Below are 21,453 nucleotides of genomic sequence, written 5' to 3' on the forward strand. Positions count from 1 at the left end.
CCCAAACGATCAGGCCAAGGTAGCGTTTGTACTGTCATATCTCAGCGGTAGTGCGGCGGATTGGTCCATTCCACTAGATTTCCAGGGTTTTCGAACAAGCATGGAAAGACTATTCGTCCAACACTCCCGAGGACAGGCTTTGGACAATGAACTTTTATCCCTACGTCAAGGTAACCAGGATCTTTTATCTTACATTGCAACTTTCAATAGATTAGTAGTGGAAACCGAATGGCCTGAAGCCAAGCGAATCACATTATTCCATCGAGGACTTCGAGGAGAACTCAAAGATGTTTTGGCCCAAATCGTGAACCCGCCTCAAGACTGCTGAATATATAGATCTAGTGGTCCAGCTCGATCACAGACTTCAAACCAGGAAGGCTGACCGAACCAAGTTTGAGAACAGGGTGTTGGTTAAAACCCACGTAAGCTCCAAGGGAGTAGATGTCTCAGAACCAATGCAAATCGGGGGGGTTAAAGGACCCCTAACCCAAAAGGACAGAGATAGAAGACGGCAACTGCAATTATGTTTATATTGCGGAACTGCTGGTCATTTTCTTCGGAACTGCCCTGTAAAACCACCCAAGAAAGTTATAGGAGCAGCAGACGGAAACCATGTGAAATCTGACTCGGGAAACGACCACGCCCGGCAAGCGTAGAGGTCTGCTTGCCGAGCTTAAAGAAGGACACTCTGACCGCGCATTTCACCATACCCATGGTCCTTGTAGATCCAGAGCAGCCATCACGCATGCACGCGGTAAAGGCGTACGTAGACAGTGGAGCCATAGGAAATTACTTGGACTGGGAATTGGCTACCAGGATGAATCTATCTCTCACCCGCAAGACCACGGGCGATGTTGTCACCACTGTAGATGGAACTGAAATTGCCTCTGGACCTGTAACTCATTCCACTGCAGAGATGACATTGCTGAGTCAAGATGGGCACCGAGAGGCTATGATGTTTGACTTAATCAAGGCCCCACAGTTTCAGCTGATACTGGGGATACCTTGGTTGGAAAAACATAATCCCTGTATTGATTGGAGAGAAGAAGAGACTAACCTTCCCAGAATGTGCTCACACCTGCTACCCAAGGAAAACTCAAAACTCAGTCCTGGCCCCAGTAATTCCAGTAGCCATGCAATTACCTGTTGAATACCAAGACTTTCAGGATGTCTTCCAAAAGGAACAGGCAAACACCTTACCACCTCACAGATCGTATGATTGTCAAATAGATCTTGTACCTGGAGCACAACCACCTTGCAGCAGAATCTATGCCCTTACGGAACCCGAAAATCTTCATTTGCGCCAGTACCTAGACCAGTACCTTGCTAATGGCTTCATTCGCCCGTCCAAATCCCCTGCATCTTCAGCTTTGTTCTTCGTACCGAAAAAGGAAGGCGACCTTAGAACATGTATAGACTACCGCGCACTGAATCAGATAACCATCAAGAATCGATACCCACTGCCTTTGATCCCAGAACTACTAGACCAGGTGAAGGACGCTTGTATATACACGAAACTAGACCTTCGGGGGGCATATCATCTGGTACGTGTCAAAGAGGGTGACGAATGGAAGACTGCTTTTCGCACCAAGTACGGACTATTTGAGTACCACGTGATGCCCTTCGGACTATGCAATGCACCAGCAGCCTTCCAGTTCTTCATGAACGATGTCCTCCGAGAGCTTATCGACGTTTGTGTGGTCGTTTACATTGACGACATCTTAGTATACTCTTTATCAGAATCTGAGCATGTAAAACACGTCCGAGCAGTCCTAGAGAAGTTACGCCACCATAAATTATATGCTAAACTGGAAAAATGCATCTTCCACACTACGGAAGTGGAATTCCTTGGATTTATTCTGACCCCGAGAGGAATCCGGATGGATACACGAAAAGTGGATGCCATTCTTAATTGGCCTTCGCCAAGTTCAATCAAAGGAGTTCAAAGCATGCTTGGCTTTGCCAATTTCTACCGCAGGTTTATCCCGGACTTCTCGCACATTGTTCATCCCATCACAACACTATTGCGAAAAAACAAACGCTTTGTGTGGACAGAGGAAGCCGAGAACGCCTTCCAAGAGTTAAAAGCTAAATTCACATCTGCTCCTATATTAAGACACCCGCGCCCCGAGCTTCCCTACATAGTGGAAACAGATGCATCCAGTTCAGCCATGGAAGCAGTCCTTTCCCAAAAGGATCCCGAAACTAACCAGCTTCACCCAGTGGCGTTCTGGTCAAGAAAATTTTCAGCCCCCGAATTAAACTATGCCATAACCGACAAGGAGCTGCTGGCCATCAAGTCCGCCTTCAAGACTTGGCGGCACTATCTACTGGGTGCCAGACATACCATCACGGTCATCACCGATCACCACAACTTACAATACCTAAAGACAGCCAAAGCCCAATCTTCGCGCCGACTCCGTTGGGCATTGTTCTTCGCCGAGTTTGATTTTGTAATAACCTATCGACCAGGTTGTAAGAATGGTAAAGCAGACGCCTTGTCCCGGATTGCAATGGGAGAAGCAGAAATAACTTCAGAACCCGTACCCATAATTCCGGAACAGAGAATCCTGGGCCTGACTTCCATACAGACACTGGAGAACATTCAAAACAAGATCCACCAACTCTTTGATTCCGTTGCCCTACAGGACTGGGCAAAGAAAGGTCCAGAGTACTCTGTCATCGATGATTTACCTTATTACCAAGGCCGGCTATTTTTACCGCAAAAGGAACTACAGGAACTTGTCATTTCCCATTACCATGACCCCTTAATAGAAGGGCATCCGGGTATTGCAAAAACCGAAGCTAAAATTAGGAAGCAATTTTGGTGGCCTACCTGGCGAAAGGATGTCAAGTCATTTGTCATGTCTTGTGGCATTTGTGCACAAAATAAAGGGCAAAAGAAAAAACCTGCTGGATTATTGCAACCATTAGACATACCACCTACTCCTTGGCATACCTTGTCATTAGACTTCATCACAGATTTACCCCCGTACCAAGGTTACAATACCATTCTAGTTATTGTAGATCTTTTTTCTAAAATGGCCCACTTCATTCCTTAAAAGGGATACCTTCAGCTTCAATCCTGGCCAAGGAATTCCTTGAAAATGTTGTCCGCCTGCATGGCTTTCCTTCAGTGTTAATTTCAGATCGGGGCAGTCAATTCATTTAACATTTTTGGAGGAAATGCTGCCAACTGGCACAAATTGATGTTAGGCTTTCGACCAGTCACCACCCTCAGACCGACGGTCAAACGGAGAGGACCAACCAGACTCTTGAACAGTACCTCCCTTGTATGCTACATCAGTCTGAGGGGAATTGGAAAGACATTCTGTGGATCGCAGAGTATGCGTACAATAATTCCGTACACTCAGGACCTGGACAAAGTCCTTTTTTTACCAATTATGGGCACGATCCTCGAACCTCGGATTTGGACTCTCCCCAGCATTTAGAGATGCCCGCAGTGGACCATCTCCACGCTGTTATTACACAAGCCTTTAAAGAAGCAACCATCCATTTGCAAAAGGCTAAGGAAAAATACAAAAGGGATGCGGATCAGCACAGAAGTAAAGCTCCTCAATACCAAATAGGGGACCAAGTATGGTTAGCCACTAAGGACTTACCACTCAAGGGGACTCGGACCTTTAACCCCAGGTATTTGGGACCTTTTTCTGTCAAGGCAATTATTAACCCAGTGGCCGTCAAGTTGGACCTACCTGCTCATATGCGAATCCATCCCGTTTTCCACGTGTCTCTTTTAAAGCCAGTGCAACCAGGAACAAGGCTAACCACTCCACCTGAACCTATCCTCATAGACGGGGAGCCCGAGTTCAAAGTCAAGAATATTTTGGACTCAAAAAGAGTGAGATCAAAACTCTTTTACCTAATTGACTGGAAAGGTTATGGTCCACAGGAAAGGTCTTGGGAACCTAGTGACCACGTGCATGCACCTCGTTTAGTTAAGAGGTTCCATCGGGAATTTCCAGACAAACCACGGCCAAGGGGGAGAACGACTTTAGGAGGGGCCTTGAGGGGGAGTGCTGTCATGATGCCTGCCCCCGGAAGACCAGACCAGGCCCAGCAGCCCCGGAAGCAGGCATCATGCCACTTGGAGCATGCCCAAAAGCCCCAGTTAGGGGCTGTTTGGGTGCAGTCCTGGCGCCTATGGCGCCAGGCATATAAAGATAAAGTCAGTCCTGGCGCCATGGGCGCCAGGCTCATTATTGATAACTTACCTGAAGCAGACCATGCTGCACACTCACCTGAGGCAGACCATGCTGCATGAAGACTCAAGCCAAATGAGGCTTAGGAGGGACTATTTTACTGAAGGGACTATTTTGTTACTTGGGTGGGGCTGTGGAAGAATACTTACCTGGATCTTCTTCCAAGGCTATTTAAACCACGCCCGGACAGCCACACGTGCTTCGCGTTATTCTGCTTGCTGCAGCGTAACGCTCACCGTGTTTTCAGCAGCTCCAGTCTTCAGCCACGCCCGCTTCAGTCCTGGGACTCCTGAAACAAGAAGACAAAAGGATAAAGGTTAGAACAGCAGTTTTAACTTTAATCCTTACCTGAATCCTGATCCATTTCGCCACAAAATTGAAAGACAGAAGTCTTTGAAGCATCGCTTCGCATTTCTACAGCGCCGCGCTGAACTCACCTGCTTGGTGGTACTTCAGCATTCCATCACGCTCTCTCCATCTCGCAGCCGCCCTCCGACACCTAAAGAGACAAAGACAGCAAGGTGAGCAAGGGGACTCTCTAAGGCCATACAAGCTACCCCCTAGGACTTACCTAATTACCACGGGAGGTACTCACCTCATTTCGGGTCGGCGCAGTCAACTCTGCTTCACCGCCGTACCCCGGCCCCTAAGGGGAGAAAGCAAGGACAATACCAGTTACCCCCCCCACAAAACTTACCTGATTTACCACGGGGGTCTCACCTCATCTCGGGTCGGCACAGTCAACTCTGCTTCAACGCTGTACCCCGGCCCCTAAGGGGAAAAACACAATAGACTTACCTGAATCTTACCGAGTGCCATTTGGAAATCTTCGAGTGGATTAATCGGCAACCTGCAAGGAATCGGATAGAGTGAAGAGCAGACATTTGAACTCTTATGAACAATTGGACTTTAGAGTCAATACTGGAAATCACCAATTCCTCTACGCCAGTGAAGTAACTGGTCATCAACGCACCCCTGCGGTTGACGCAGGATGGAGAGCTCATCCTTCCAAACCATCATGTGAGACTAAGGAGGGGACATCAAGAGTGATCAGTGGGAAGACAACGGGAGTGGGGAAGGTGGGTTGACACTCAATTCCACGGGTGGTTAATTCCTCTTCTCCTTTGCAGAAGAATATTCTTGCGAGCCAGACAAACTAGGCTGAGCGGGCCAGTCCAGTCAGTCATCTCGGCGCTACACATCACGCTGGTGGAAATAACAGCGGCCCAGTTCCGGTCGACGCCCCCGTGGGAACCAGGTGAGCGTAACAAATGCAGAAATATTTGGTTGAAGAAGGTAAAGAGATGGAAGCATATCCATATATCATTGGATGCAAGTCCCATGATCATCTGCAGTGCAGAGTGCTCCAAAGAGGTACATGAGGGGTTGGCTGACCTCAGGATGGATGCCAGCTAAGTGGGAGAGGCTGGGAGGAATGAGCACAATTGATTAGTAGTAGTGATGGATGGGGGTGGGAAAAATAAGTAGGGGAGGACAGAGAGAGGAGAGCCATGTGGGTGTCATGGAGCTTTTTGAAAAAAGTAAATTTAATGAACCATGCATGATGAAAATAAAACTAGACCACTAGTTAAAGATACAACCCATTCTCTCTGAGTCTTAAGTGGTTTTACAAACTAAGTGACGTTGAAATTCTCCAAATATGCAATTATCCTATCTCTCATGCAGTCAGAACTTGGGGCATGCATTCCTTGCCTGAACATTTTTTAGTGGCATTGAAGAACCACATTGTACAGTAGGCACTAGCAGCTGGTGAGTCGCAGGAGAGCACCAGCACCCTTCATGTAGCAAGAACTGTCAAGAGGAGTACGATTTAAAGTAATGGTAATTACTGGTAAGTCATCAGGCCAGGAATGGTCTAGTGGTAATGCACTTAAGCTAGATGGAAGTTTGTAAAGTGTCAGATTATTGGGGCATTGTTTCTATTTTCACTCTCTTACTTCAATGTTGCATGAAGTACTTGGTAAATAGAAGTTTAGGGCCTCATTATGTTTTACCACTCCAGGAGATCTGATTCCAAAACATTTCAACTCTGTCTGCTATTTGTGTAGGGAATTACCTCCAAATAAAAACATGGGATCATGTGGCATTACCACCTATAGCATTAAAATGGAGTCGCATGCGCACTGCATGCAGTAACAGTAAATAGGTTTACTGGTATTGCCAGGGGAAATATTGCCAATCTCGTAATGAGACTTAGGGCCTCATTACGACCCTAGCAGTAAGGAGTGAACGGCGCCGTAAAAGGTGCCGGCGCCTTTCACCCCGTACCGCCGCATTACGAGTTCCCCTCGCGGGACACGGTAAAACCAGACGTGCTTACCGGGTCCCACCAAGGGAAGAGGGAGCAAACAACGGGCCATCTCATAATGGCCCGTTGTTTGCTCCCTCTCCCATTCCCATTCATCCCTATGGGGGCTGAAATGGGAATGGGGAAGGACTGTGTCCGGGTCCTTGGAGGGAGGAATTACCGGGCCTTCCAAACTCATTCCGAGGGCCCGGACCCCGACGAGATTTCGGCGGCAGCCATGCCGACAATAGCGGCATGGTTACCGCCGAACTCGTAATGAGGGCCTTAGACCCTGAGCATAGTTGACCGTTTTAGTTTGTGCCTTTTTTCCTTTTTTGTTTGTGCCATCACTTTTGTGCCAGTTTTCATTTTCCATCAGTTTTCTTCAATTGCCTTTTTTATGATGTTAAACGTTCCTGCAGGTGACATTCTTAGCCTCTTTTTCTTCCTTTCAGTTTTCCAGTCTGAGGGGAAATGATCAGTCATGCCAAACTTTCAAAGAGGAGCAAACCGCGACTTCAGTGCCGGAAGGAGCACAGACGTCAGTGAAGGCACAAGCAAAGATTTCAGTGACGGCACCACCCACTGAACTTCAATTAAACATTAGAAACATTTTTGAAAAAATAGAGCGTTCCTTACCAAAGGTCACAATGACCAATTGGAAAACTTCGACAAGTGGCAAAAATAGCAAAGGTTTCATAGCGAATCCCAAAGACAAATACTGCGTTGGCGATGTGTTGACTGTGCAGTATGACATGTACGACCACTTTGGCAACAGGAAGACCTATGGAGGGGACTTCCTGAGGCCAAGAATATTTACACCAGAAGTCAATGCAGGAGCGACTGGAAAGGTGGAAGATTTTAACAATGGCACCTACCATATACATTTTACCCTATCCTGGGAGGGCAAAGTTAGGGTTTCCACTCAGTTATTTCATCCAAGTGAAGGAATGGCGGCTCTGTGGAGATCAAAGCATGCGAGTTTGGGGGTCCTAAGTTTCCAGGGTCGTTTTAAAAGTGCAACTGCAGAAGCCATCACTGAATGTGGCTTTAAACTGGAGACAGATAAGGAGGTGTGCGAGTACATTGACCAGAGAGATGAAGAAGCTTATTACTGCATCAAGCCCCCCAATCTGCCCTGCGGCTCCTTGAATGACATGAGGGCAGTGGACTTGCACAGTTCACATCTCAGTGCAGAGGAACGACCGCTTTTTGAGAGGTATGCATCCATACGAAGGGCTACACGCTTTGGTGGTAACAGTAAACACGGGCAGAATTTGCAAATATCACCTGTTTTACAGCGAGAATGATGTAAGGGGTATCTACCAGGTGCACTATTCCTAGGAATGTCGCATGAAGTAAATATCGCCTGATTCTTAGGACAAATGCATGATGAAAAGTTCTCCAATTTAATCTCCAATTTAATCCCGGCCTAAAAGGAGGTAACAATTCTAAATGGCCCCTCCAGGTTTGATTATTGTCCTTCATGCTGTGTGGACCCTTTTGAGGGTGTGAAAGGTCCACTTTCTGAAAACTGTACAGTGGCAGCAAGGTGTACTGCTGTGCACCACACGTTGCCACTATTGAGACGCGGGTGAAAAGGGATCACATCTGGTTATAAAATAATGCCTGCAGACTTTCATAACTATTGTAGGCAGAATGTGTGGAACTCTGCATCTATTACTGCCAACCTGGCAGATTTATCACCATCCCTGTGATTCCGAGAAATGTCTGAATGTGGTCATGATAATTACTGCATGCAGCAAGTCTTGGGGAATTATTTATAATACGGGATTTAGCTGTTAAAAGCAAAAACTCCTTTATATTCTGAATGATAAACAAGGTGAACACGGTCGGTGCCATTAGAAATATACATTAGGCCAAATGTAAAGATTGTTCAGTTGTTTTGAATTTTACTGAACAGATGTTTTATTGTATATTTTTAACTTTTCATTATAGGTCTAACATTGGAGTCGAGATCACCCGCAACTTTGAGTCGATTGATGTTCATGAATGTAATTGTGAGTGCACATGTATTTACAATTATTTTGGCGAATTTAAATGATATGAAATATCGTAGTTCTGGAAATCACTAGCTACACCTGAAAGGCTTAACCCTGCAGACTAGTTGCAACAAATCACTGTTATTTTTACGTCCATTTGGAGCAGTTAAACGTTTTAACATTGTTGCCCTCCTGCCTTTCTGAATTTTTGAAACACTGTACGATTCCAGCGTTGTTTTATGTACCTATTAAGTGACCTAACACAATGGGCCTCATTACAAGTTTGCCGATCTGGAAACAGTACTGGTAAACTTGCCGGTACCGTTGTTTCCGGACCGGCATACTACGACTTTTGCAAGCGCGTGCCTTTCAGAATGGCACCCGCTCGCAGAACTAGACGGATGCACCGGCACCATTCGCGAATGGTGCCGTTGCATCCGTCCAACCCATTCCCATTGAGTCCAATGGGACTCAAATGGGAATGGGGAGTAATATTTTCTGGCGCCCGGGAATGGGCAATTACGGGGTCCGCCGGGGCTGTAATGCCCCTGTAATTGCCTATTCCCCGGTGCCGGAAAATTCAGGGCTCCGGCGGCAACCGTGCTGGTATTTACCGGCACGACTACCAACAGGGTCGTAATGACCCCCAATGTATATAATAACGGAGAACCTGATGGCCAACTATATTGCCTATTAAGCCCATGATGTGTCTGTCGTTCATTGGGTGGAACGAGTTTGTATTTGAGTAAGCAAGATTAAGGGCTTCATTGTGAGTTTGGTGGTAGAGGGAAAACAACGGGTATTTCCAAATACCACCTGTTTTTGGCTCTGGCTAATTACGTGTTGGGTAGGAAAACATCCTGCTTGTGAGAAGAGGCTTTACCTTCACAAAAAAGTAGCAGTAATGGTGCTGACAGTATTACTGTTATGGTAATACCACCCCTCCCCAATTAAGTCCCACTTCAGATGAGGAGCAACAAACCTCCCGAATCGAGAAGTGATTTCCCATTGCCACTGGTGGTACTGGCAATGAGGTTTGCAAATACCACCAAACTCGTAGTGATGCCCACATTCTTGTAAACTTAATTCTGCTCCAGGTTCTCACTTATGGGCATGCTCGCTCTAATAGTGAAAGGACGATTTAAAACAGGCACCATCTGTTTCCTTAAGTTACCCTAGTGCCCTAAAACAAACCGATATTCTTTACTTGAAATTGCACAAGGGCAGAATCTGTAAAAGTAACAAAGTTCTGCATTGGCATTAGGGCAAACCTTGCCATGGTGGAAAAATGCATTGAAAAAAATGTTTGCTGCACTAAGACAATTATTGTCCTACGGCCTATACCAAAATTGCACTTGCACGTGTGCACAATATCTGTAATATGGTCCTAGAATTTGAAAGTTAAAATGTGTAAAGCGTGTAGGACAAGATTGTGGGACAAAGTTTGACTCTCTATGTGAAAATGAGAAATATATATCTCTGTAACATGTTTACTCTTGATGGCTCTCTACTTGTTGCAATACATGTTTTGAAATATCTACAGTATATATTCAAAAGTATACATTTCTGAAAACATGGATCTGAATTATGATTTTGAAAACCATTTTTAGCAGTGAGAAATAAGGATGTCCCTAACTACAGAGGACAAGGGAGTAAGTATTAATCGGGGTCATTACGAGGTTGATGGTCGGGAAACAATGGTACTGGTAAGCTTGCTGATATCATTATTTCCGGACCGGCAAACTACGAGTTCTGTGAGCTGGTGCCTTTCAGCCCGCCAGGTTTAACCTGACGGGCTGAAAGGCACCCGCTCGCAGATCTACTTGGATGCACTGGCACCATTCATGAATGGTGCTGGTCTATCCGTCCAACCCATTCCCATTGAGTCCAATGGGACTCAAATGGGAATGAGGAGTAATATTTTCCGGCGCCGGCAATGAGGAATACTGGGACCGCTGGGGCTGTAACGCCCCAGTAAGTCCACATTGCCGGGCGCCAGAAAAAAATATGACTCAGACGGCAGCCATGCCATTTTTCCCAGCACGGCTACCGCCAGAGTCATAATGAGGTCCAATTCTCTTTAATAACAGCACTCTGCACCACCATGACAGATAAGCCTCTTCAAATCGAAAGTGAGAAAAAGGCAAAAATATTTAATTCAGAACACACTGAAGCAGTATTACCTCAACTGATGACTGGGACAAAGAAGGGCAGAGGTTAGGTCATCATAGAGTTAAGCTAGGAAGCAACAAAGAATCAATGATCCTCATTTTGAGGTTAGACATATTTCCTTTAGAAACAATGACCAATTCAAATAATGTTACCACAAGCACTAAAAAGAAGGGTCCACATGATTAAAGTTATGCAGACCCTTCAGCTATTCCCAATTATGGAGTCCCATAGAACTCCAATGGAATTACATATTATTATATGTAGGAATGTTTGTGTGAATATCCTCCACACAAAAGCAGAAAACACTACATTTGGCGATGCAGTAAACGTGGCAGTGCTCCCGTTACCACCACTTTTTATTGCACCGCCATCTCTAAAAGATGCTATTTGCAGGCAAATGGACGATACAGAAGTTTCCAGAAGCTTCCCATAACTATTATCAGGTATGATGCCCCCAAACACGCCACTTTCATCATATATATTTCCCTGACAGGCTGCCTTCACCGAATGGTAGCCTTTCAGGGAACGCTGCCTGCACAATAAGCTAAAGAGGGTGATTGGGGAGGTGGGAATGCGTGTGTGTGCACGAATGGATGTGTGTGTGGTGCGTGCATGTGTTTAGGAATGTTTACAGCTTTGGGAACAGGAGGGTGGGTTGGGAGTCTGGGCGTGGCAAGGGTATCCTTGCAAAACAAACAACAGGATCTGGGGGGAGGAGGACAGAGGATGGAACAGGGGTTACGGGGGGGATGTACCTCGCATTGGGGGTGGCAAGTAAAGGAGCACACCAAGGGAATGATGTTTGCCTGCAGTGCTGAAAATGACCTGCATGGAAACCTATTCATTGACCCTAGCCCCATTTTACAGATCCCAGCTGCTTCCTAGCTCAGTTTGCACTAGAGGAAAATCGATACATACCACAGGAAGCTGTTGGTAAGGACAGAGGGTCTTCCCACCCCCCAAGGCCGTACCGAATGAAAAATAAATGCTAAGAGAGCACATTCAGGGAGCAGGGGGGGAGAGGAATTCACATAGAGGAAGGTGCGTGACCACCTTAGTGCATGCATTATAAGCTATATGGTAAATGCAGTTGGGAACGCTATCTTGGCGAACGGCAGCCATCTTAGAATGTAGGCCCAGGCACGACAAACAGCATTATGTGTGTTAGTAATAGATCCCTTGCATGAGCGCAAACACCACCCCTACCCTGGCCAGGGTTCGGAGATCCAGAAAATCCTCCATTGTGCTAGAAGTTACAGGCCCTCACGCCCTGGGAAGAATTACGCCTTGCAATGCCATGAGAAGGGAGCAGAGCGCCTCTTGACAGTACCATCCCACGGAATAGATAGCAAGGCCCTCCTGCCCCCAATGATCCCAACATACAAAATACAGCTTTGCAATGCTTTCATCATGAGACCTGTTCATGCCACAGCACCATCCAAACCCAGACCACCGACCATAAAACCTTTACACCCCTCGATCGATCACTAATATTAGAAGGCAAGACTATTGCGCCTTCAGAAATGGGTCATGTGATTTGTGCAGCGAGGTACAGGGTGGCGTCAAATTATAGCCTAAAACGAGGGTGGAGGACCTTGGGAGTTGCTGATCTGTCTGGTAGCGATTTGGAGCATGTGAGTGAGTGTAACCCTGGCTCTCCCCCCAGGCTTATCCCTGTGTATACCAGGTGCATTGTTACAACGATAAATAACATTGTTTTTGCCAGCAGCTAATTAATTGTTAGGCCAGCTTCACCACGGATAACGAGCCCAGTGACGCCCACGTGGACAAAGATGGACAGATGAAGACAGACCAATGGCCTGGCATTGCATATGGAGCCTACCCTGCATGTATAGGGCTCTTCCAATCCATATTGTAGAATTGTACTATATGTAATTACATCAGTGATGTCATGCTGCACATGCCTATGGAGACCGGAACACTCGGCGGCCTCACAACAATCTTCCTGTCCCTGTCTCATTCCTTTTCCCACCATCTGGCCCTTGGGGCCAACCAGGCTCAACAGAACCTTCCTGCTCTTGTTATCTAAAAGATGGTTCTCTCCCTTCATCTTGGTCCTTCCATCGCCACTTGATGTTCTTTCTTCTTCAGTCACCTCTCCAAAAACTACCACCTCAACTACCTTGGTCTTGGCTCCCAGTTACTAACTCAAGCCCTCCTCCTTCTTTGGGCGTGGTCTTCTCCTCGGTATCCCCTACTCTCGTTGGTGTCATGCTTCCAGCCTCATCGCTGACATCTCCATCATGTGATGTTCTTTCCTCCACATGTCACTCACTCCCTCCTGATGTTGTTTCCTCTGTATCACTTCCGGTCTGTGAGGTTATCACCTCCAACGTCCCCTTTGGGTTCTTGACTCCCTCCTGCCTCCTGATTCGTATCACAACCTGTTGATTTTCACTCCCGGGTCCTGATACATCACATGTTCCTGCAACCATCCTGCTGATGTTTCCAATTCACTCCATCACCTTCTTAACTCTCACCTCCTTCTCTTTTGTTATCCCCACCTCCATTGATAATACCTCCTGTCCACTCCTTTCACCCGAGGTTACCACCTCCTCCTTCTCCTCTTAGCCCAGAGCACCACCTCGTTTCCACTCTTTCCCTCTGCTATTATAACTTCCTGCTTCACCCTCTTAACTCTACCTCCTCCTGCTCTCCACTGCTGCCACATCTACACCCTCCTCGATCCTTCCCATCTCTGCTTCTTCCACCACTCTCCAGTTTCCAGCCTTCTCCAAACATGCCTCCTTCTACTGCTACACATCTTGATCAATTGGGCTGTGTTCATTTATACTGTGTCCTCTGCTCCCCCAGGATTGCACTTACAGTGAGGGTCGACACCTGCTCCTTATAAGTGAGTGCCAGCTGGGATTGGCTGTTTAGAGCACATAGGCATACTTTGGGATAAAGGGGCTGGACCAAATCCATCACAGGTTTGTCCACCATTTCGAAAGTTCCATTTTCCTCTTTGCCCCTCATGTGTCGCTTCAGGTAGGCATGGTCTCTTCCGAGAAGCGGCCTGGAAGCCTCCATCAGTGTGGGTGTCGCGTCAGGGTCATGCAAAACAAAATTCTACAATTAGAAAGCAAAGTCACAGAGTTGGAGGATAGAAACTGCAGAGACAATCTCTTTTTTTTATGGAATTCCTGAAAAACCTGAAGGTGATGATCCCATAAAATTCCTAACAGACTGGATCACTTCCACTTTTGGTATCACTTTCTTTACACCATTAGAGCTACAATAGGCTCATAGAATCAGACCTTGCTTACAAGAACTGACTCCTCTCCAAGACCTTTCATAGCATGCTTTCTTTTACACCAACAGGCAAGGCAAATTCTTCAAGCAACCAGGACAAATTCTCCTATTCTTTTCAAAATAAAACAATTTTTGTTTCTCCAGATTTCTCTAGTGCCACGGCCAGCTAAAAGAAAGATATTGCTTGACATGAGACCCACTCTTAAATCGCTTAATATCAGATATAGTCTATTAGACCCAGCAAGAATGAACATTACCATTCCTGATGCTCCTACTAAAGAATTCTCAGATCCAGATGATCTTTATAACTTACTCCAAGCTCTACAATCTACTCCGATGGATACATCTTCTCCAAAAACTATGGCTAAACCTTCTTCATTGGATTCACAAATTCCGTTGTCAACCTTCAGAATTTCTAAAAACCAACATATCAAGTATACTCCCAAACATAGTGTTAAGGATTTCAATCAGGCGATACACTCTGCTCTCGGCCTAGTGTACATCGCAATGGAAAAACATATTTGATATATAGATTCAATTATTTGAAAGATGTACCACTCGTATCATAACCTTTACTTAAAAATACCCCCGGTCACGCTGGACCAGGAATCAGGCTGGTTTGTAAAAGGTATTATTTATTTATTTAATATCAAAATCACAATATATATTTTAATAGGTTCACAACAATCACCAATGGGGTGACAGAACACTGAATAATATCTTTAATACCATAGGACTAAGTAATGAGCAAAACAAATGCAGCACAGAAAATAATACTTTTGTGTTGGTTTCAGATCAGATAGCACTATGGTTAGAAATTCCCCCTGCAACACACCTCCACCCACCAATAAGCACATTTAAATAAAGGTGAGGAGATAGCAGGTATTCAGAAATAGTACAGACCAAACAGTGTCTAACTTTTCCTACCCCCCCTTACACAGAAAGAGAAAAACAAAGTGGGCTTTTCAACTGTCAGGATGACGTTTAAAGTGGCTGAGCAAGAACTCTAAATGTGTGGAAAAATGCTTACATTATTAGAAATTCCTACGGGAGCCGCTTTGAACAGTTGCACACAATCACGAGCAGTGATTTAGTCCAAAGAAAACATTTGAAATCTTAACGTCCAGGTCAGAAACAAATGGAAGCTATTTCACACGTGTAAACATTTCTCAAAATGAGAATTCGCTGCAAACTTTTCTGTGTGCGATATTCGCGATAACGGGAGAATCACACTGTTTTCAAATGTGTACAAGTAGGAGTTGAAATTTTGTTTCTATCACAAAAATAAGGGGGTTATAGAGGTTTTACTAAAGGTTGTTTTTGCGAGATATGTGCGAGAATGGAAAGAGGCTTCAGTTTTAAAATCAGAAAAATATTGACTATGGACTACAGCAGCCAAGCTAAGCCACCAGGATGGCACAACCCAAGAGTCAGGAGTGATTTGCGACTCAATCCTGGTTCCTCGATGTCCACCTTGAAGCGCTAGGCTGGTCACTCGAATTAAATTAATAGATCAAAGTTGAGAAAATGACTAGGAAAGGATGTTTTTACAGATAGACAGAATAAGATTTCACTACAGGTTTATACAATGTTACTGATTATCGAAGTAAGGATAAGTCAGAGGTTAGCAGGGGACAAGATAATGCATGGTAATCAACAGTTTCTAGCTTCCTGTTAATACTCACAAAACAAATGATTTTAAGATTTTGGACCGTCAGGATCGTGGACCATTGAATCGGATCTATCTGGGACAGATAGCTGGGCACATCGGACTGGACGGGGTCACCAAGCCTCTCTGGTCACAGCATGGCAAAAGGACTGCACGGGATCTGCCCTTCTTGGTTCTGAGGATATTTCAATTCAGCAGGCAAGCATTAACAGCACACCCTGCTGTATTATGATGCTTCCAATAGGCTTTTGGGATTCTTTTCTAGAATTTAAGGCCTAGCTGTGAATGGTTCAGCTATGCATAGGCCTTTGCTTTGCCAGGTTTCTGGAGTCTGGAACAAGGAAGATGTACATTTCAGCAGCAGAGCACTCCGCCAGCGGTCAGGAGATAGAAAAGTTGCAGAAGTCCTATGTGTTGTCAGCTGTCTCTATTTATTCTATAGAATGATAGCACAAAAGGGGAGTATTGGGGCGGCTCAGCTAAGCTTGCCCCTGTGAAAGGCGATTGGGTCAGAGTTTACTCTCTGCCTTGATAGGAGGAGAGAAACAGAGTATCATCTTTATGGTATAATTTTATGATGCTGAGAATCCACCCCTAGCCACTGGAACACAAAGTCTAATTTTGGCCAAGTACATATTTAAACATGTACAACCTCTATAAAAATCACATACACAGATTGCATATTTTATGGAGTATCTACTCCTCAAAATCCCCCAGCTTTGCGACTTTGTTTCATCTGCCTACAAAATGTTGTCAATTTTGTAATGAGAAGAGGTTCCAATATTTCTGTAAATGTCCAGAAATATGCACGTTTACCATGGGAACGTGGGTATAAAGTTTCACAATTCTAGCTGAAATACAGTCCCCATAAACCCACATTTATTGCCATTCCTGTTCAGAATAAGCTACACAGTTGTACTAAGTTTTCAAAGGTAGTGCTAAAAATTAGGTTAATCTGCCATTTTCATATTTTGCACCCCTTCTGATAATAAGTTATGCACCTTTTGACAATGTCCCTTACATATCCTGTTAACACCAAATGGTCAGTATCTGTCACTCCTTGAAGCATGTGGTTGCCCCCTCCTTTGGAATTTTCTTCTGTCAGCCAGGAGCTTCCTGGGCTGCAGCAGTTTTATGACCCTTCACACCTTCCATAGCCTGGGTTGGAGGATGTCCATTGTTTAGCCCTGGGATAACCAGCAATTAGCACCTGCCCTTGAGTTTCAGCTGAGAGGAAGGCCCTCCTTCTGAGAGAAACCTGCTTTTCCAGTTCTAGCAGCTCAGCCAGGTTTCATTTAATTGTTAAATTATTTTGGCTTTACTTTAGCACAAAACAAACTTGTTGCATCAAATAACAGATAGAATTCTCATTCAAGATTTTAAACATATGGGATCAAAAACAACTACAATATGGGTTACTATAAGTAACAGGCCTCTTATATTGCAAACATTTGACTTTCAGTTTATAACATGTTAAAGTTTAATCAGGAAGGCCCCTGACAGCTGTCATCACAAGTAGCCCTCTGCTGCACAGAGATTTTTTTACAGATCCACAGGCAGGCCACTTTTGCTGTGGAGATCTCTTTATGCTCTTAGCCTTTCAGGACCTTGTAAGTTCACAGTGATTCCTTAAACTAAGTGAATTGTAGCACCCAGCGAGAATTGTGAATATTTGGAAGGTGTTCTGTACCCGCATTCTGAATTTTCAGCAGCAATGAAAAGGTGATTTAACACAAAATTAAGAATTCATTTAGCAAAGCACTGCTTTTTCCTTCTGCACCCCACTTTCAATTGTTTTACAGCCCAGTGACACATTTCAGTAGTGAGAGCTCTATTCCCCCACTAACAACATGTCTGGCATATTGGGCAGCCATCTTTTTGTGCGTTGAAAAATGCGATTTTCAGGGGTTTTGGCGCACACAAGGGTTTTGCAGCCATTTTGCTGTTTACGGCACCACCATGACAGAGTGATGCAGCATAGCAGAGCAAAAGTGGGTCAATACATCCCACAGTAGTAGATCAACTTTGTCGATCCCATCAAAGATTCCAAAGGCCTCAAGTCATGCGAGAGACAAATCTAGATTTCCAATAAAATCATGGGATCCTTCATTCACTTCCTTACAAACCTGATTGCTTTACTCTTTCATTTTTCATATTATTGATATGATAGTTATATCCAATTTCACATTCTACCTAGTTTTATCCATGTTTTATAATACGATTTATCTTGGTGTGTTTTAAATCTCTTTTATCGACATTGTTAATCTCTCTTTTGCTCCCACCTTTCTTAGCTGTGCTTATTCCATCTTCACTCTCGACATCCCCTATGCTACTCATATGTATTTGTTCATCAACTGATTTTATCTCAATATTTTGGTCATTACTTATTCACGAATATCATCTTTTACTCATAACTTACATTTCTGTATATATTTTCTTTGTATGTCATGTTCCCGCCCTTCTGTTCTTTCCCCTTTGTTCCAGGTTCTCAATTGAACTCAGCAATATATATTCTGTTTGTTTATTAGCATTCTTATTACTGTACACAAGAAGTTATGTTTATGATAATATTTTAATCTCATATATTACCACAGTTAAGACTTTCTTAATGGTTTCTTATGATTATTAAACTCACTACTTGGAATGTGAAAGGACTAGGCCACCCTATAAAGCGTAACATGATTTCTCTATTGACTAAACAAAAATCTGATATTATTTGCCTCAAAAAACCCATTTATGTTCAGATCAGGAGAATTTAAAGATTAAAGCCCCCTGTATCAGCCATACCTTTTTTGCAAATGTTTTGGAAAGGAAACCAGTATTTCTATTTTAATTAATAAGAGTTGAAATTTCACTTTAGTCAATGAAGAAAAAGATCCAGAAGGCAGATAGATCATTGTAGAAGCTGTCATTAATAAGCTTCCTGCCACTTTTATCAACATGTATGGTTGTAATGCCCCTAATCCTCCTTTTTGGTCCTCTCTTCTTATTAAACTTGCACAGAAAACTTCAGACATGTTAATCGTATGTGGTGACATGAATCCAATTGTCGATTTTTTACTTGAAGTCTTCATCAAATTTTATGCATTCTAAATATCGATCCAGCTTCTTAAATCTAATACAAAATCTAAACTTAATTGATTCCTGGCGTTACTGTCATCCTGACTCATCAGACTTTATGTTTTATTCCCCTCCTCACCAGTCTTTCTCTAGACTGGACTACATCTTTGTTAATTCACCAGTAGCTGCCTCTATCTTAAACTCTAATATTGATCTCATTACCATTTCAGATCATGCCCCTGTTTCCACTGTTAGTGAATGGTCTCCTATCAATAAACTTTCACCTAGAAGGAGATTTAATTCATACCTTTTTAACGATCAATCTTTTATTGATAAAACCAACTCCTTTATTAAATATTTTTTCTTTAACAATCTCCCGGAACATACATCAATAAACAACAACTGGGATGTATTTAAAGCTTCCTTCCGAGGGTTCATAATCCATAATCCATAATCGAGTTTGTAGCTATCAAAAAGAAACAATTTGAATATACCAATGATTCCCCTTTAACGTCAATCAAAGAGCTCAAGAAATAATATTATGAAAATCCTAACTCTGATACTCTGAAAACCCTGATGACTAAATGCTACACATTTTAATAAAACATGTACAGACAAAGCTGCTAATTCCATTCTTAGATCCAAAACTAAACTTTATAATAATTCCAATAAAGCTGGCAAAATGTTAGCTTCATAGCTTAAGAAGAAGAAAGAAAATCTCTCATAACCAATATAATTTCTCCTGAAGGTGCCAGACTGACCAACCCTAAGGACATTAACAAGGCTTATCTTAATTTTTATTCTGAATTATATTCCTATGACTCCTCCATCGATAATGAAAATATAAAATCCTTCCATCTTACTAATAAAAACAATAATAACACTAACATAATAGATTTTTCTTCACTTAACTCACCCATTTCTATCTCTGAAATCAAACGGGCCATTCTTAATCTTAAACCTAACAAAGCCCTTGGTCCTGATGGATTTACTTTAGATTTTTACAAAACATTCATTGATTCAATTGCTCCTAAACTCTTAGACTTGTATTCCCACTTTGTCACAAAAGGACAAAGCCCAGAATAATTTAGTGAAGCTTTTCTTATTCTTTTCCCTAAGCCAGATAAAGATACTTCAATTATCAAAAATGACCGACCCATCTCTCTTATTAATTCACACTAAAACATATATGCTAAAATTCTTGCAAAATGTTTAGAAACCTTCCTTCCCAAACGTGTACATGCTGATCAATCTGGCTTTATTAAAGGACGTCATGCCTCATCTAATTCTAGACAATTGTTTAACATCATAGCACACTCCCAACTCTCAAATGATCCCTTAGTTCCCCCTCAATCAATTTAGTTAAAATGCTTTACTCCTCACCTACTACTAGGATTCTTATTAATAATTCCCTGTCCTCCTCTTTTAAAATTGGAAGAGGTACTCGTCAAGGATACCCTCTATCCCCTTTATTGTTCAATCTCGCCTTGGGACCCCTTCTACAGAACATCTGACTTACCTCTTTAATTAAAGGAATATCTATAAACAATATAGAAGGCAAGCTTTCTGCTTGCGCAGATGATATTCTAATCTATCTTTCTGACCCTGCTCCTTCAATATCAAATTTAATTTCCACTATTAATGACTAATCTGCCGTCTCTGGATACAAATTAAACCTTGATAAATCAGAAGTTATGCCCCTTACGTATGTGTGTAATAGTGCCAATATCCCCTTATCTGGTCTATCATGGCAACCATCACATATCAAATACTTAGGTCTTTAAATTGCTAAGGACATCTATACCACTATTAATCTTAACACTAACTATTTAATTGAGAAAGTCACAGAATTAACTGAAAGATGGTCACCTCTATTTCTCTCGTGGTGGGATCGTCTAGACACTATCAACATGATGATTATTCCCATAATCTTATATTCATTTTCCACGATTCCCATCTCAATTCAATCCTCATTTTACAAAAGAATTGACTGATTACTTCTTAAATTTCCCTGGAACCATAAAATGCCTTGAATTGCTTCCAATAAACTAAAACTTCCTAAATCTTCTGGTGGAGTTAAATTTCCTAATTTCCAAATTTATCCTAAAGCTTTTGTACTGAAACAACTCGCCACCTTCAAACATTACGAATCTCACCTTGATAATGCCCCTCTTTCGATCAATATTGAAGCTAGCATTATTTCTCCACTTCCTTATCTGATTTTCTTATCACATCTTCTTGGCCCAATATTTCTTCCTATACAACAATTCACTTCTTTAAGACTATTTGGAATACACTCCCTGCTAATTAAAATCAATCCAGGAAACTTTTTTCTATTGTTTAATTAGCAAAACTCCACTCAATCTAACCTTCTGACTATATACAGATGGTGCACATCAGGGATTATATTCATCAAACAGCTATTACAAAATTCAGTAGCAATTCCCTTCCTGTTGATTTGCTCACAATACAATATTCCCACTTCGGATCTCTCCTTCTACACGTCCCTAATCATATCTATCACTAAATCTCTTTCTACCTTTAAACAAGAATCTCCTCCTTTTTTAAATCTCTTAATTAACAATTCCTCTATTAAGGCTACAAAGTTTTATTAATTTCTTATTGACCGTCCTTACCCCTAGTACACTTAACCTCAGCACCATTATACAGTGGGGAATAGATTGAAATCTTCAGCCACCCATAGAAAATTGGATACAAATTTGGAAGACATGTCAATCCACC

The 21,453-nt window shown here is 43.1% G+C and overlaps 1 protein-coding gene across 1 annotated transcript in view; it reads left to right on the forward strand.

Annotated features, from left to right (window-relative positions):
• Positions 1 to 21,453, forward strand: part of LOC138487900 (NXPE family member 4-like) — a 459,230-nt gene that overhangs the window by 219,936 nt on the left and 217,841 nt on the right. The window contains exons 3-4 of the mRNA XM_069614526.1: positions 6,987 to 7,750; positions 8,491 to 8,552. Coding sequence (XP_069470627.1) covers positions 6,987 to 7,750; positions 8,491 to 8,552 — 826 coding nt within the window. The remainder of the gene's footprint in view (positions 1 to 6,986; positions 7,751 to 8,490; positions 8,553 to 21,453) is intronic.

This window comes from Ambystoma mexicanum, chromosome 9, assembly GCF_040938575.1.
Source record: "Ambystoma mexicanum isolate Mex_15411 chromosome 9, UKY_AmexF1_1, whole genome shotgun sequence".
Taxonomy (NCBI): Eukaryota; Metazoa; Chordata; class Amphibia; order Caudata; family Ambystomatidae; genus Ambystoma; species Ambystoma mexicanum.